Below are 19045 nucleotides of genomic sequence, written 5' to 3'. Positions count from 1 at the left end.
ATAGACTCCAATGCATTCCGTAAACTTCCGGCTGTCCCCCATTCAATAGCAGTCTATGTAGAAGAGCCTGTGCTGTCCCCATGAAGTGAACGGATCGAGTTGTCGTTGTAACTCCGTCTTACTCTATGGCTCTGATGGAGACGAAGCTTTCGTATTCACAAAGAGCCAGTACGAACAAAATCTACGACGCTAGGCTGTCCTGAATAGATGGACATGATTGGACACATATTCAGAATGCCGCTGCGGTATTTGCGGAGCGTAACGGGTATCGGGTCATCATTTCAAGTTGAAGAAGAGTCGCTTAGTTTCTTCGTACTATAGCCTTGTTGCGACTATTGTTACATCATGATCAAGCAAGCTGCAATGCACTTTAGCAAACTGTAAACAGTAACATAAGAAGCGAGGTGTAAGTTGTATGAACAGCTTCGGGGGGGTCTTGCACAGGCTATAAAGCAATAGCCTAGCCTGTACCAGTGAGTCACTGGGGCAGGTTGAATTGGACAAGATATTACATAGTAGTAGATATTGAATAATAGTCTGTATTAGAAACACCTGCTTCCGTATATTTGTCACACTGACTGTGGTCTCAGAGATGGATGCGTTGGGAGGTATCGGGGCCGTTTTCGGCTGCTTTGCATTGGGACTTGCATTTGCAGCCTATAAACTTGGCTTGGTGTACCAATTATTTCACAAGGTAAGTGATATTCCATCCATTTCCCCCCCCGACTATATTGTTTTTATATTCTATTTTTCAACCTGTCGTGTACGTATAATTGCAGACAGGCGCAGGACATTGAGTATATTTAGCATCTGTTGTGTGCATTATCTTAAAACTCAAGAAAGCAGGGGTGTTGTAGCAGATAAGTAACCTATAGTATGCATTCTTTCTCATGGTCACTGGTCAGATAAATCACCTAGAGATTGTGTATCAAAGGTGAGAGAGGTGAGCAGGTGTGAGTTCTCCATTCATGCAATATGAGAAGATGGTAAACTTTGAACAGCCCTGACCTCTGACTATCTAGTACAAAGGCTATCTCAACACTGGATCTGCCTATTAAACGTTAGTGTGCAGTTATGCACAAAGCTAGGACAATACTATTGTGAAATTAGCTCTGGTCCATATAGCCTTTAAGGAGAAGTTCAGGAGGAGTGCTATTGTGAAATTAGACCTAGAATTCCTGTGATCATTTAATTATACTTCGTAAATTTTCATGAAATACTGTACATACTGTATGTAACAACAAGAGCCGTTCTAGGGCTATTGTGAAATATGCAGTGATGATGACATGATGGGATAACAGGAAGCTAGTTGTTGAACTGCAACATTCCTGTAATATTTCTAGCTTGCATGAATGTGTAAATATGTTAGTTCAGAATTCAGATTACTCAGTTTATTATTATTATTATTCAGATTATTGACTGTGGTTCAAGTTTGATATTTCAGGTTTTCACGTGTTGACAAACTTGACATGTTAGGCTGCGGCGTGCCTACTTAAAAAAGGCCTAATTCGTTCCATTGTGACGTGACGTTCAAGATCTATATGACAAACTGTCAAACAAGTAGGCCTACAAATGAGACACAAAAGTAATGCGCATAGTATACGGTACCTTGATCTTTGGCACAGTATCGTAATGTTGCTCCTTCAGTTATTATCTATACTGAATGACCTCTTCTTCTCTCTCTTATACTGTAGACTGAAACCGAAAGCCCACGGCATGGTGGCGAGAGTGTGGCACAGGTGCTCCGTGCCCACGGGGTAAAATTTGTGTTCACCTTGGTGGGGGGACACATTTCACCCATCTTGGTGGCGTGCGAGAAGCTGGGAATACGCATCGTAGACACCAGACATGAAGCCACTGCCGTCTTTGCTGCTGATGCTGTGGCGCGGCTGTCAGGTAACTGTACCTACCCAGCAAGCACGGTCGGGACTTGGACAAATTAGGCTAGTGACGTGTAGATTGGGGCCAGATCAAGTCAAACCAACACTAGTCAGATCTGGCCCAGAATATCACCTGATTTCAAACAACATAAATTCTGCCCACTAAGACAGACGTCCAGAGAGAGTCCGAGTGAGGCCAGATCAACAACTTAAGTCATTGTCAGTAGTAGTGGCCCCAGATTAAGCTATATTATTTCAACTGGTGAAGACGTCCTGGAAATGGCGTAAAGAACATCCCCATATGGGCTGTGATCTCGCCTAGTCCTGAACGTCACCGGAGGACGTCATCATGACGTCATTTGGCTTCCTGGGTACTGTACCTACCCATAGAACTAAAAGTAGCACACACCCTGGGAGTCGGAATTTACATTTAGACACATCTTCTTTCTGCATTACTCTTCTTAATCGTATTATTCAGAATTGAAGTGGGGACGGCCATGTGGTGCTTAAACCAGCTAAATTCAGCTATGGGAGCACCTATAGTGGCAATGTAATGCTAGTGCTCTTAAATTTGATCTGCTGAGGCTGTAAATGATCCTTTCTGACAACTGCTTTCCCCTGGGCAGTGGTTCTGCTTTGGCTATTCAAGCGTATAGTGGGAATTATTATTATACTGTATAAGATGATGATGATAATGTATATTGTTAGTATTATCTTATTTGATGTATTACCATATTATAAATTAGTTCACTTCAAGGGAAAAGGCTCGCTCAACTCAGACAGTCTTTTAAAGGTTCAGCGTATGCTGGTTTGACTGCTGCTGCGGATCATCATCATTATTAAACAAGACTAGCTACGACTGAGAGTGCAGATTTTATTCTCTTTCCAGTTTCCATATTATAAACTAATAATTGCATTTACAATAGTTTGTCAATAATTCGTTTTTTAAGAAAACTCATGAAACTCAAAAAATCATGGCAAAAAGGTGTTTGCATAAATTAGTGATTGATATGTTAATAGGACTATTAAATATTAGGGTTATTAAACTATTAGACTAGGAAATATTTAAAAACAAGACGATAAATAAGTATAGAGATGTGTTATGATCCTGTATTATTGTCTCCACCAGGCCGAAGGCATGGGGAGAGAGTATGTTTTGCACCTCTGCCCCAAATTTTCCAGAACGGCCTGTTATAGTGCCACCAGGAGGCCGACTTTTGAAAATAAAAATTATTTATATTACTCCTTCAGATTCTGTCCAAAAACCCCTCCGATAGTTACACACTATCTCTATAGTCATGTGTTCAAGATGGATCTGTCCGATATTTCAGATTCCATCCTAATTGGCTAACATTGGCTTTCAAAGTTTGCAGGATTGGCCCGTTTGGAACAAAAAGCCTCAAATCATGAACGGAGCGTGCAATTTACGTGTAATCTTTCACGGACTTTCCTACTATGCTGAGGAATATATCCCACCATTTTCACATTGGTCTGTTATAGCGCCACCAACAGGTGGATTTTTGCAAAACTCATTTTTGGAACAAAATGCCACAAATCATCCAATTGCCATCCAAGAACCTGACCTGCCCTGGTGGGAACTTTTTCTAGTTGATATTACGATTGCTGCATATATTATGGATCATGTTTAAAGCAAAGGAGCAAAAAAAAAAGTAAATAAAAAAAAGTAATAATAAATTAGTAGTGAAGATAATAATCATAACAACAATGGTTATAATAATAATAAGGGTAATAATAATAATAGATGTGTGTGTTTGTGTGTGTGTGTGTGTGTGTGTGTATATATGTATATATATATATGTGTATATTTATATATAAAATATATATAGATCAACATGTATTTATTAGAATTATTATGATATTGAATATTATGGATTACGAAGCAAAAACAAAATACTGATTCTGTTCTTCTGTTTCTTTCTATTTTCTTTGTTGTTCATGTATATTATAAGTGGTAACGGTATGCATAATAAGCTAATATAGCTAATATAGCTTCAGCCTATACGTTTTTTGGTCACAATGCATTTTGTTTATTTTGTTATATACTTGGATGTATTGTACATAAACCGACGACCAAAATAAAACATTGAAAAGTGAAAGTGAAGACTATAGATATTGCAAAATGGGTTTCAATAATTGGCATTCGAATGGTCTTTGTCAGTATGCAACTATGCACAGTACCAGGACACAGCCTTAACTGTTTAAGTGCCAAAACCGTAATCCCGTCTTCTAGACGTCTTTGCAATGGGTGCCAAGGCCGACAAGACGTAATTAAAAAAAAAAAAATACTTTATTTTTTGGCACTGAAGGAATCATTTATTCTCATAAATATAAAATTAAGAAGCAATATAACAAGGCAAACTGTAGCTCTGGTCCATAGCCTAATGCACTTCGCTGCCGTTGCTTTTAGGCTAGCTATGGGACTGTTCTCTTCTTTTTAATACCAGTGTTGCAGACTCTATTTTTCCTACTGTTCTCTTCCTGCCATTGCATGAAATGCAGACCAGCCCCTCTGTAGTGAAAATATTAAGAACGTTTTACCTACTCACCAATACAATGGCAGCTTGTGTAATTAGAAAGCCTACTTTCCTTTGTGGACGCACTCGGAGACCCCCAAGACACAGATAAAATGTACTTTTTGGCCAGAAAGGGATTTTCTTTCATCGGAATGACAAATCTTGTCTATGAGGTTTTCTCTTGGCAATATCGGTAGAGGGTGCAGTGGAGTAACTAAAAGTAATTATTTTTTTCCCGGTAGTAAAACAATCCCTTTCTGGCTAAAAAGTGCATTTTATACGTGTGGTGGACGATTTTAATGATTTGTATTTTGGACACACTCAGAGTTATGGTGGTCCTTGAGAACCACCGGTATTGTAATTGTATAGCAGACGTGAATCCACATAGCAGCTCTGACCTTGTGACAAACTATGATGGAACCGATGCGCATAAAGTGAGTGGCAAATCGAGTGGCAAAGTGAGTTTAATGCAATCCTTTTCTGTTTGGATGTATGGGCTGTCAAGGCCAGAATGTAGATTTTTTTTCCCCCTCCGATTCCGTTGGTTCTGATCGGATCCCAACCCTCAGACTGCCCCCTGGTCAGTCAGTGGATGATGCTAGTGTGTGTTTCCTAGGTAGTGTTGGTGTAGCAGTAGTGACTGCTGGCCCAGGCCTCACCAACACAGTGACAGCGGTGAAGAATGCTCAGATGGCTGAGTCTCCACTGCTGCTAATGGGAGGAGCTGCTGGTACACTTCTTCAGGTTTGCATCAACAGGAGACACAATTCCAAACATAAAATCCAATATCCATTTAGGACTATGGCTGATTCTAAAAACACCTTCTAAATCCTGATCCATGTTTTCTGAAAACCTTCAAATATTTCCCACCCATAATGAGTTTTTAACCACTTAAAGGACAACTTCACCACTTTTCAGCATATATTCTATAATTGGTCCTCACTTATCTATCTATCTATAAATGCACCAAGTCTATCTCTGTCTGTCTGTGTGTAATCCAGTAACTCGAGAACTGTTATATCCCCAAATTCGACACGTGTTCCACACCACCGCAGGGGTTGTAGTGCCTGGTGTCGAGTCGGTCGGACCCACGGTTGTCCAGAACCGCCCCAAAAGGCCTGGGCTCTGGACCGGGCCCCTGCCCGGTGCCGTGTCATTAGTCAGAAGGTTCATTGTTCCGAAATTACTATCCCTATCTCTAACCCTAACCTAAACCTAACCGCAAGCACGGGAGCAGTGCATGTTCGGACTAACGGGACTTCGGATCTATGGGCAGTTCCCCCCTGCCCAGCGTCCATATATGGAGCTGGCCTGTTCTGACCTCACAACACTTCATATTTGGGCATGACTGACACAGAAGCTGGCCTGTTCTGATATCCCAACACTCCATATTTGACACATAACTCCATATATAGGAATAAACACTGGCACTGCCACCAAAAATGCCTCCCTTCCACACTCACGCCGCCAATGCATTTGTTTACTACAAACATTATCGCCCGAAGCACCCACACCCCCGGAACACTGTTGCCCTTTCACCACGCTAAATTCGCCAGGTCTATGCAAGTAAGCACAAATTACATGTGAGAAAATTCATTCACAAGCCCACAAATGCCATTCAAATGCCATTCAACACACACTACGACTCGCTTACAATTCGCAAACCTGGCAACACTGCCCTGTCTCTAATAGGCCCACACTAGCTCTCAGAATCTGATTCTGATCTCCCGCAGGAGAAAAAAACGAGGAAGGGGAGAGGAATTGTAGCCTCACGATTTTGCTTATTCCTTCTAAATCTCTATTTAAAATATCGCTCTCTCAGCGAATCTCTTAGTTACATCAACATTGTACTTTGTCAGTAGTTTGTTTGTCCCTAAATATTACGATTACACGGAACGCTTTGGCTATTTTCGCCTGCCAGCCAACTGCCGAGTACACACGCCTGCACACACACGCACACGCACGCCTGGCTTGCACACACACGCATGCCTGGAAGCCACGATCTCTCTCTCTCTCGCCACGCCTATCTCTCGCCACGCCACGCCACACAGGCTATACACGCACGGCGGCGCCGCGGCAGCGAGACAGGACGTTATAATCTTGAGTTTCATTAAATAACTGTCTTTCTCCGCACGCGCACGTGCGCACACATTATTCAAGTGAAATGCATAACGCCAATATTGGGCTAATATAGGCTACCAATATGTGGGTAGCCTACAAGGATTTACCCACGGAATTAATATATATATATATAATCATCTATACCAGGGCTGCCCACACTTTCTTTTACTTCAGAGCTACTTTCAAAACAACCAGCTCATATACCCACCAAATAAAACTATCATCCCATTGCAGAAAATAGTTACAAAATGTAATCGAGGCTACATACAGTCGTGTCCCCTTTGTCTGTACCAGGCTGACTTCTATAGGTTTTGAAAGGTACCTTTTTTTTTTTTTTTTTTTTACCCAGGGAAGTAGCTGAGCACAGGTGCTCATTTTCAGCAACGCCCTGCACATCGAAACACACACACACACACACACACACACACACACACACACACACACACACACACACACACACACACACACACAAAATGTCATGTCAAAGGTACCTCTGGAAAGTCACACCTCTGATGGGTCGGGTTTAGTCTTAAGGGGTGTGTTTTTATCACCCACTGTGTAATACAATGAATGGACGGTAGGTGGCAGTAGTACAGAGGCCAGAGAAACTATAAGACAAACGCACATGGAATGGGAAATGGAAATGGTAGGGTTTTTATTTTTGGTATTTGACTTTGCTACTGATGATTGTACGCAACAACAACTATTGCATTGTGTGTTTGAGCTGACAGGCCCTTTATGTCAATTAATCAAGTCATCTCATGTCATCTCAAGCGGCAGATGCAAAAATAGTTTATATTAAAATTATATATATTTTTAGGGCCATGTCATGTGCTCTACCTGCAAAGCCTTTGTGATCTATAACTTTTGGGCACCGCTTAACGTCAGATCAGGGGTTTTGTCGGCCAGCGCCAAAAATGCTCCCCGACAGCATAATCGGAGCAAATACCGGGCAGTGTGTATGAGCCATAACGTGTTGACTACACTAATAAGGACACATAATAACTAATAACCCATCCGTTACTACATGTGGAGTCAACTCCCGCAATTTCCTTCTTCCCATAGTGCGCTCGTGGTTGTGCCACTCTTCGCACCCATTGGTTGCCATTTCGTGGTTTTAGTTGGGCAAAAATAATTTCTCTCCATCCACTACCATTGAAATCAGGTGTTTTTCAGTTGCTTTGTTATTGATGTTCTGTGCATTCAATTCGTATTTTAAACTTGGTGTCTTGGTTTTTCGTTTTTTCCAAAAATGATGTTTTAGCTAATTCAACATAAACAAGACAGAACCAGTGCGGAAAGGCAGAAAGTCAGTCGGGGTTAGTCAGTCAGGGACCAATCAGAAGGCTGACAAATGGTGTCTGGATCAGGGCCTACTTGAAAATCTTGAACATGTTCAAGGCCCACCCATCTGACATAAATCAGATTAATGATGATTGTATATTTGTATTTCACATTCATTTTACATTTTTGTATTGATGTTAAATTCTCATATTGTCTGATTGTGACAATTACACATTGGTCAGTTGCAGTACCTGCAGTACCTTTACGGCACACCAGTGGGCCCCATCCCACAGGTTGGGAACCACTGAGATAAACAAACACGCCGCCCTGCCAGAATGCCTAATGTCCCTTTGACGTGTGATTGGTGCACAGGGCAGAGGAGCACTGCAAGACATCGACCAGATGTCGCTCTTCAAGCCGCTGTGTAAGTTCTGCGCCTCCATCAGGACGGTGAGGGAGATCATTCCAACGGTCAGGAAGGCCCTGGCCATCGCCCAGTCTGGAACTCCTGGCCCTGTTTTCATTGAATTCCCCATCGACACCCTCTACCCTTTCCACCTGGTGTCCAAGGAGATTATTGTGAAAAACCCTCCCAAAGGCCTGATGGGAAAAATCATCACTTGGTATGTTGATGTATGATGTCATGGTGGCCACAAGAAGTTATTTAATTGCTTGTCCAAAGCTTTGCTGTATGAGGAAAAACCTCACAAAAAATGTATATGAATAATGACGTGAAGTATCGTAATCTGCCCTCGTCAAGAAGTTCCCCCTTTTTCAACTAGGCAGACAGACAACTGGGAGTCCTTTTATTGTTTCTCACAAGCGATGGATTTATTCCTCTCCACTCACTCACAGTAGCAGGATACACACAGTAAAACTACAAAAAAAAAGGAATATAACATTGATTGGTAATATTTCTGTACTGCACACATCAAATAAAGCTGTCAAATTACACATGACATGAGCGGAACCAACAATACAGAAAACGACTGACATAATGCAACCCCATTACCCCAATAACAGAAGGCTGGCACCAGCTAAAGGTCTAATGTCACACACAGCATATGTAAAGAAAGCTAGGCTACAATTTCTAAATTATCTCACAACTGTAGTCTAAGTCAGCAAATATCAACAAACTGGCATTTGTGCAAAGAATGGAATGCATAACTTACAAGCAATGATGCTGTGGTGATCACAAACGAGCAAGGATCAAAAACGTCTGCTCTCTGCATTAACAACTTGCAAACTGACTTCTCATTGCATATATTGGTCTACAGGTGTTCCTAACTTCAGCTTAATGATGCCCAATTTGAGACACAGTGCCAGAGACAAGAGACAAATACACAGCATAAATCCACCACCTAGTGGCTGAACAATGATAGGCATGGAAATAAAATACAGAAGCCAGCACAGTATGTCTAGAATTATTATTAGTGTGTCTGATTAGTAACTTCAGTATTGAGAACCAAAGGCTGACATCACTTCCGCTAGAGGTCACTATTTCCCTGGGTCACTGGGAGTTATTTTTCCTTTGAAGAAAATACCATAGTTAATAAATATTCTCTGCTGGTTGGGTTTGTGGGCTGTGAGCTGACCACCCAAGTATCCCCGGTCAGAGAGAGTATGTGACACCAAGGTATATTATCAACAAGGTCAGGTTTATTATCTCCTTAATCCATGGTTTCTACAAGCAAGATATAAGAAATTGAATACACATAATTATTAACTATAGCATGACAATGAAGGACCATATTGAATGACAAGTAAATATACACTAGAACATATGTTCTAGTGTAATGTTCACATATTATGTGAACAATCATAGTATATGGCAAAGTGATCAACATAGCATAGAATACATCGGTCAATACAGTACAGGGGAACAAAGGCTTACTTTGGTCAAGTACGCATGGCTGGAGTAGTGGGTAGACTCAGTGAGGTCTGCAGGTGCTGCATGTTGCCTGTGTGAAGGCTGGAGACTGAGTGAGGAGTGTGGGGTGAGTTGCTGGTTATATGTGGCACACCTAGACTGTGATTGGCTAGTGAGTTGAGTGGTGTGATGGCAAACACATGTGTGATTGTGGATGCAGGGAATGGGGAATGTCCACCAGAGGCTGCCAGTCAGACAGCATGCAGATAATTCACAACAATAGTGTTCCAAAAATAAACAAACGAGCCCTGCGATTCTATTCATGATAGGAAGCATCAACGGACGGTTACTAAAAGTACGAAAATAAATAGAATTTCTCCAAACACAGACATTATCAAAATAATGTAACTCAATATCATAATAAACAATACAGTCACATACGTATACCTGACAGAATCGCTGGGCTGATTTGTTTATTTTTGAAAGTTGTTGTTGTTGTTGTTGAGTCTGACACTGTTAAGATGACTCAATGGCATTTTCAATAGAAAACATCCTTCCGTGACCTAGGGGATAAGTGAGTGACGTCAGGACGCTAGTCATTAGTCAGTGGGTTGTTTGGCTGTGCTATAATATGTAAATGTTTAATTTTGACATTTCAAAAGATGACATTCTGATCTCTTTTAAGGTACCTCCAGAACCACCTCATGAATCTGTTTGCTGGTGCCTGGGAGACAAGGGATGTGTCTCCTCTACCCGTTGATGTTCCACAAGCCACAGATGATCAGGTGCATGAGGCTAGCTGCTATGATACATGCATGTGTTTCTTTCCCATATGAACTGGTTATCTTTTTCTTTTTCAACCAACTAAGACATGGATGTGATATTTGGCTGCTTGATTATTTAGGTCTGTCTGTCTGTCTGATTGATTGAAATACAACAGATTTACTGATAACATGCTGTACGTCCACACTGACGACGGCGGTTAGGCAAAATGACAACAGCATGTGTATCTCACAGGACAGCCATGGTATTTGATTGCTAATTGTCTGTGTTCAATTAAGCCAAGTTGCTAAGCTTTACTCAAGCTATAATTAATAATTACTCTCCCTATTTTTTATACATAATCAGGTACAAAAGTGCATAGAGCTTGTAAGCCGAGCCAAGAAGCCTGTTATTCTGATTGGTAGCCAAGCAACACTACCCCCAACACCTGCGGATGATATCAGGTACCTGTCCTGTACTTGAACATACTGTACATGTAAACTTATCCTATTAAAACGTTTTTCATTTTCTGCCTGACTCTCAAGTCCCTATCTGATGATCATCCGTTATATTTGTATATTAAAGAACACAGTAAAATGTGTTACCCATGGTACCGAAACATTACACAGAGATAATAAAGACCAGAAACAGGGGCGACTGTGGCTCAGGAGGTAGAGCAGGTCGTCCAATGATCCATGGGTCAGCGGTTCGAATCCCGGCTCCTCCTGTCTACATGTCGAAGTGTCCTTTGGCACACTGAACCCCAAATGGCTCCCGATGTGCTGGTTGGTACCTTGCATGGCTTCCGCCGCAATCGGTGTATGAATGTGTGTGTGAATGGGTGAATGTAATGCACAATCTATGTAAAGCGCCTTGGATAAAGTCACTATATAAATGCACCATTTACCATTTACCAGAAAGATACAGTGAACAAACCCCAACACCACATTGACAAAGCTTTCATGCCCATAAGGATTCTGCATGGGTTCCAACTTCAAATACATTTGTCTATAATACAGGAAGGCCTTGGAGTCATTGGGCATCCCATGCTTCTTAGGGGGCATGTCCCGCGGCATGCTTGGAAAGGATAGTCCCATCCACATCAGACAGAACAGACGGGATGCCCTGAAAGATGCTGACCTGGTCCTGTTGGCAGGTTGCACATTCTGCTTGTATAGTCATTTCTTGAAACATGCAGTAACCTTATACACCGATATTGCATATTGTTGTGGTATAATATTTTAATATGTGCTTTCTTTTTAGGCACTGTGTGTGACTTCAGGCTGAGTTATGGTAGAGTTCTGAACAGGCGCAGTAAAATCATCACTGTCAACAGAGACAAGACACAGCTACTGAAAAACTCAGACATGTTCTGGAAACCTACAGTGGCAATTCAAGGTACGTACAAATAGTTACTGATTCATAATAAGCATGAACAAATCTGTAATCTAACTAGTCTTGAACTGATGAACCAACCGGTATTGCAGTCGCTGTACCGCACTGTTGTGACGAAAAGAGAGTTGAGCCAGAAGGCAAAGCTCTCTGTTTACCGAGCAATCTTACTCTTACTCTTACTCTCACCTATGGTCATGAAGTGTGGGTCATGACCGAAATAATAAGTTTGCGAATACAAGCAGCCAAAATGAGTTTTCTTCGACGGGTGGTGGTAGCCAGCCATTTCCACTGTTCTTCAACTATTCTGTTATACAAAATGTATTCTAGGTGATGCTGGTTCGTTCTTACTTCGGCTATCAAAAGGCCTGAAGGGTCACAAATGTCCAGAGGAGTGGCCACAGAGTCTCAAGGTGGGAGATGTCACCAAAGAGGCAACAAATAGGTAAATGGGGATCAACTGTTGTTGTTGCTGAATGTTTGTTAAATCCTATGACCATGCACATGCACAGATTCACAAACAAAATATTATTTCTATATCTGAATCTGTGAACATTTCTTTCACTTGTGTGACTCGAGACAAATTAATCTACATTTGTAGTACTACTTTTATCATCATTCATATTCTAAAATTCTGAAAAATATGAATGTCACAAAGTAAGTCACAATGCCACTGAGCTGGAGAAGGACCTGTACACAGCATTAAAATAGAAATAATCCAAGTTTTGTGAGATGTGCATTTTCACTAACTAAACTCTGCAACCCATACTCTACAAGTCTACAGAGATAAACAAGCATAACGATTTGCATGAACCTCCTCCGGTCCATTATTTGTGCATCTAGGGCAAAAGCTGAAGAGAAGACGGAGCACCACCTAAACCCATTGCGTGTTCTTCACCGTGTGGACGAGTTGATGGCAGAAGACAGTATCATTGTGGCAGACGGAGGGGACTTTGTGGGGAGTGCAGCTTACATTATGAGACCCAGAGGACCTCTGCGCTGGCTTGATCCAGGTTAGGGGCCTGTTGACTTGTTCATAAAGACAATGAACAGTGCTGATTTGACAGAAGTCAGTTATTATAACACCGGGGCTCCACCGGGTGCGTCAGCGTCGCGTCTCCGTCACAGCCAGGGAATGTTCCCTTTTGAATCAATGACAACTACCGTTCTAAATCCTTTAGACCCATTATTGACCTTATACCAACCTTGAAACGTACCTTAGTTACGTCACCATCAACAGCCAATAAGGGAGTAAAGGGACCACCATTCTTACCCCATCATTCATAGGAGGAAGTGCTGTGGCAGCCGCTAATCGCCACAATACATACATATACATACATACATACATACATACATACATACATACATACATACATACATACATACATACATACATACATACATACATACATACATACATACATACATACATACATACATATATACATACATACATGCATGCATACATTCCCAGCCGATCACCAAACGTACCTTAGTTACGTCATCAGCCAATCCCTGATTGGCCGACAGACAACACCGACATACGACGGACATATGCAGCCGATTACAGTACTTGTGCACTCTGCTTGTGCAAGTAATTACCTCAACCCTTCATTCACTCCTTAAATTGCTCCTACCCTTGGCAGGGTATCATGAAGGTTTTACTAAAGGAGTGCATTGTTGAGGAGCGCATACTGTACATGTTGAGCATATAGATTGCCTGAATACATTTCCTGAGCTTGAACATAATGCTTATTGTTTGTCTAGTGACATCTAAACACAATGTATGGACAAAAACTTTTCCAAAACAAATTGAAAATGTAAACTATTAGGACGGTAGCAGGATTGGTTTCCAAAAGAGTAGTTTTAGGTTTGTTAGCCGCTGATATTGACTTTACAGTAAATTTGATTTCCCCAGATGATCAGTAGACAGAGATCTCCGATCGTCTGGCTATGCAAGGCTATTTTTGCTCTAAGGTTTAAACCTTCACATGATTCACATCTCTGCAGGTGCCTTTGGAACTCTTGGTGTCGGAGGAGGGTTTGCCCTCGGTGCAAAGCTGTGCCGACCTGAATCTGAGGTATAGTCTGTACACAGTCATATGAGACCCATGCAAAGTCCTGCATCTTACTGTTCATTATCAGACATATAATGCTGTACATCAGTGGTTCTCAAACATTTTGGTCTCACTCTCAGCTCTCAGGTCACCCCTGTAAATAACCTTTTTCATCCAATGCACCACAAATAGCAGATCTACAATCTTGTAGATAGGCTATTTTTGACAAGGGTTTTAGTGGTTAAACTGAAGTGATTGAGTGAGTGAGTGAGTGAGTATTCTGCAACACCCCTGGACTTGCGTCATGGCACCCACTTTGAGAACCACTGCTTTACATTTTGTTTGTCACTTTCAGGTATGGATAGTTTATGGTGATGGCTCCTTGGGATACAGTGTTGCAGAGTTTGACACATTCACTAGACACAAGGTAAAACCACCAAATATCAATTCTTATCCAGAGCAACTTAAATTATATAATGTATGAATATGATATAATTTGCTTCTGTGTCTGTGTGTGTTCTTTTCCCTGTAGTTTTCATTGTTTTTTGTTTGTTTTTATTTATAATTGTGAGGGACTTTAAAGGGTACTGTACAAATATTACTTAGAGAAGTGCTATGGATGCCACAAAAATAAAGAGAAACCAAGAAATGCTTCTGCAAGGTTATTTCACCATTTGCTCTGCAGCGATAAAAGCAATGTTGAACTTTAGTAGATGCTTAAGTTGTACCTGATGATGGATGTCTAAATTATTGTTGATCGATCATCTTTATCTGTTACTTTTGTGCTCTGTGAGTGAACAACTGGAAGTAGCGATTATATTCACTCTCTTTGCATTGTGAAACCGGTCTCAAAATCAGACTTTGAGCACATTGCGTATTCTGCCTCTGTATAATAAAACAAGTCCCGGTTTAGCCTACTGGTGGTACTCACATTACACAGGGGTTGTTAACCTGTCTTATATCAAGGGTAATATAAGGCCAATACTGTCATTTAATTTCTACCAGGACTCACGGTACTATATTCATTGGTAGAATCTGATTTTGAGATATGTTCTGCCATACAGAGAGTGTCATTGATTGTACTGAATTTTACTTTAGGCTTGCCGATCGCAGAGCACAGATGCAACATCTGTCCCTTACAAATCATGGCCAGTTGGCTAAATAAAATACAAGATTTTTTCCAAATGTCATCATTGCTTTAAATCCAAACAAATCACAGAATTCAATCTCTTATCTCCTTTTCCCTTTGTTTGTCATTTCTCTCCCAGACTCCTGTCATCGCTGTTGTGGGCAATGATGCCTGCTGGAGTCAGATAGCCAGAGAACAAGTGCCCATCCTTGGTAGCAATGTGGCATGTGGCCTTGCATTTACAGGTAAATATTTGTGTTGGTACCAGTACCACCTTTTTATTAACAACTTTCACAGACCAACGTCTGTGAAAGTTGTTAATACTGCATAATCTCAACAAAATAAAGCCAATACATGTGATGAATGAATGTTTGAGCTGACATTTGGTTGCTCTAGAATGCCATAAATTTGAAGAGCCAAGGAAGGAAACTTGAAACCTTTACGGTATCAAGAAATGTAATCCTTTGCCTTTATAAACATTATTTATAGACATTCACCTATATTATGATGTATATTATTATAATATTTTTATTGTAAACCCAACATAACCACATTTCCCATACAAGTCCACAATGATTTGTCATACATATGTTTAATTTCATATTCTGCACAGTGAAATTTAAAAACTGTATGAGATTGAGAAACCAATGTATTATCATGTATTAAATGTATTATTATAGTCTTTTGACTAGAGTAATGTAGAAAGCAGTGACTACCGGACAAATAATGACACAAAATCTCTTTCCTTTTTGCAGATTATCATGTAGTTGCTGATGGTTATGGTGGCAAAGGTTACCTAGTAGGGCGTGAGGATGAGGACAGACTTGATGACATCATCAAGACCGCTCAGAAGGAGACCCGGGAGGGCATGTCAACGCTTCTCAATGTCCTGATAGGGAAGACCAACTTCAGAGAGGGCTCCATTTCTGTATAGAGTAGAAGTGACTGCTCTCAGATTGTCCAGGGGGAAAATTGCATTTCTCCTTCTCTTGTAAGTTTTCTCTGACTTCCTTCATACACTGGTGTAGCTACTGAAGACAATGAAAGGTTACAAGGTAAAGGAGAATTCTAGACTGCAGCCCAGCCCTTATCTGACCTCTGTTGATCTTGTGTGCTATTTTACCTTGGTTTATTGTGATATTTTACTTTGGTTGAGTATGCATTATCATAATGAGTTCAACATGACATAAGTCAAGTCACATTTATTTGTATAGCCCACAATCACTGTTTTAATCTCAGGGCTATTTCGCCACAAAGGAAACAAAATGTACCAAGGGACTCATTCATCCATAATGGTTGCCCTGGATATGCATAACATTGTCACGTTTCTAACATGGAAACGGATAGGAGGCGCCTTTTGCGACCACGTGGTTTTCTTGTGCCTCACTGCAAATTGTTTTTTGGGGGGTGAGTCTGACCAGAGCCTTCATAGTCGTAAGATTGAGACGAAAATAGTTCACTCTTTTTTTAAAAGCATGAAACTTGGTACACTTGTACAGTTTTGGGCCCTGAACATTTTCAGATATGGAGCCATCGCAAAAACGCCCCCTGGTGGCCATGGCGGCCATTTTACTTTCCGCCATTACCAAATAATGTATTTTGCATCATAACTCCTGAACCATACATGGTAATAGAGCATACAGTATGTGATGTCTACAACTATGTTTTGATGGTCAAGGAACAGGGAACTGTGCACTGCTTCGTCACTTTGTGGATGAAGCAGCTGCAGTCCCCCAACATGCTAGTACATCATCTTCTATGTTAACTATTAACTAAATTATGTACAGCAGTAAGTTGAAATGTGCATTTATGTATGGTTACAACTGTGGGTTATTCTATTCCTAATTTATGTCTGCTAGACTGCTAATGTTAATTCTTTCTGACTTCATATGGCCAGTAATCGGGACAAGATTCAAATGCACACCAAATCTTACCCGTACTCAGTTTGCATGCCTGCATATCATGTCAGCTATTAGTCCGTTACCACAACAAGTTTAGCCATCTCCATTGTCTACACCTGCTTCCGCATGCGATCATCAGGTCGCTGCGCTGTTCAGCCAAAAGCGATTCCTGTAGTGTGTGATGCACCATTATTTAAAAATCTTGTAATGTGCATTAAGATTATAAATCAAATGATTTTGGAACTTTATCCTTATGTGCATGATGCAACCCAATTTCAAAAACGGTTATAGGATTTTAAAAGATCCTGCAGTGTGAGGCAGCCCAGCTACGGTATAGAAGAGGTTGACTGTCCATAACCTCACATGGGGAAATAAAATGTCCCACCACCAAAGAAAAATGTTCTTCAAACCCTACAGCCTTGATAACCCCAAAGCTGCTCACTTATGAAATGGAAATGGTGCAACTGCTGCATCTTTAGAAGGGAAGAAATGTATGTAATGACTCTTTTTGCTTTGCTATAAGGGACTTAAACTGTTCAGTTCATTTGATTTTAAACAGAGAGAGTAGTGATTTTACTCTAGACAAAACTTGACCAGTATGCCTTTTCCACTGTATGAACCTTGAACCTATTCCGTAAATCACGTAGATCAAGTAGTATGGCAATGCGTGCAACCATCCTTCAGTTTGATAACCACAATGCATTGCCTGGAACTCAACATTTTGTTGATTTTGAAATGTCACAAGTTGTCAGAAATTGTACAGTATGCCTTGATGAATGTGCATTTTAACCAGACCTTGATCAAATAAAATGGTCAATAATTTCCAAATCATGGCTAAGTCAAGTGGATGGCAGAGTTCACACCACAACTATAACAAATACAATCGTGAACGATATAAATGGTAAATACAATCTTCTGGCCACTCTACCACCTTGAGTTATAGTTCTCTACACCTCTACAGTTGTGTGAATGGCCCTTTAGACGACTTTAGAGTACCAAACTGGCACTTAACACTTGAAGTACAATGAGTACAGTCAGTACAAAACTATTTGAAAATCAATGTATATGTTTAACTGTGATTCATATGGCATCTGCCCTGTTGTTAATCTCCACTCATCTGGTGCTGTAACCTCAGTCATGATGAATGACTGCTCTGATTCTACTGCATTCAGATTAATAATAAATATGTTCAATACAATTTAATTAATGTATTCATTTTGCTATAAATTGAAGATAGCACTAGAATTTATATTATTTCTAAACGCACCAGATAGGTGTTTACAATGTTATGTGTAACACCTCACTTAAATCATTACCATTTTTAGATGGTATATTGAGAAGTCATGTTGTTAATGGCCTAGGCTACTGCAAACCTTTGACAAACTGACGCTGTTTGGATTCAATCTTAAAATAAATTGTGGAAAATGTAATTGCCACTGTTTGGTCTGGTATGTTATATGAGGAAGCCTATCAAGTCTGTCTCAGTAGTGTATTATGAGGCATCAGCCTGACATAGATCACCACAAAGGTCTACAACCTTATCACCACATCATCGACCCTCACCTGAGGGAGAACCAAACCGGCTTTCGAGAAGGGAGAACTACCGTGGCCCAAATCTTGGCCCTAAGGATAATCATCGAGGAGGTGAAAAGGAACAACCTGACTGAAGCCGTCTTGTGCTTCATCGACATTTGATTCGATCCACAGAGGCATGATGATGAAGATCGTTAAGGCCTACTGTGTCCCTCCCAACTTTCTCCGGGCAATAGAGACCAAGAACAAGGGGACTCAGACTTTATTTACAGGGGGCAGTTTCGAATTTCAGCCGTCCGTAGGTGCCTTGATAGCGGTTTTGAAGGTGTCAAGGGATCCACATGCATGTCTTAATGGCTGTTGGTAGGGCGTTCCACATTTTGGTGGTGGCAGGAGCTAAATGGATTTAGTCCCTTGTTTGAGTCGAATCTGGGTGGAGTAAGTTGCTAGGAATTGGTATTGAAACATCCATTTCTGGAACTTGCTTGGGAGGAGTTATCTCTATTAGATGGTATGCATATATGCTATCTCTGTTATGGAGTATCCCAAGACAACAGCACATTACACATTGTTTTTATCATG

General features: G+C 40.9%; 1 protein-coding gene across 1 annotated transcript; it reads left to right on the top strand.

The window, feature by feature from the left end:
• The first annotated feature begins 228 nt into the window (after positions 1-228).
• Positions 229-18340, top strand: ilvbl (ilvB (bacterial acetolactate synthase)-like). The gene is made up of 14 exons (XM_083772963.1): positions 229-694; positions 1695-1896; positions 5031-5158; positions 8192-8442; positions 10375-10474; positions 10818-10915; positions 11471-11607; positions 11715-11849; positions 12174-12288; positions 12687-12856; positions 13854-13924; positions 14256-14327; positions 15169-15274; positions 15785-18340. The coding sequence occupies exons 1-14, from the start codon at positions 593-595 to the stop codon at positions 15961-15963; spliced, it is 1866 nt and encodes a 621-aa protein (XP_083629089.1). The 5' UTR covers positions 229-592; the 3' UTR covers positions 15964-18340.
• The last annotated feature ends 705 nt before the right edge of the window (positions 18341-19045 follow it).

The sequence above is a fragment of the Protomyctophum parallelum genome, assembly GCF_964188405.1.
Source record: "Protomyctophum parallelum genome assembly, chromosome: 9".
NCBI classification, from domain to species: Eukaryota; Metazoa; Chordata; class Actinopteri; order Myctophiformes; family Myctophidae; genus Protomyctophum; species Protomyctophum parallelum.
The sequence above is the reverse complement of the archived record's forward strand: the minus strand, read 5'-3'. Positions and strand labels throughout refer to the sequence as shown.

Bases quoted from the DNA above. Each gene is read 5' to 3' on its own strand.
- ilvbl (XM_083772963.1), top strand. From the start codon at position 593: ATGGATGCGTTGGGAGGTATCGGGGCCGTTTTCGGCTGCTTTGCATTG. The intron at 8,443-10,374 runs GTATGTTGATGT...ATCTCTTTTAAG, and splicing joins ATGGGAAAAATCATCACTTG to GTACCTCCAGAACCACCTCA. The intron at 10,916-11,470 runs GTACCTGTCCTG...TCTATAATACAG, and splicing joins ACACCTGCGGATGATATCAG to GAAGGCCTTGGAGTCATTGG.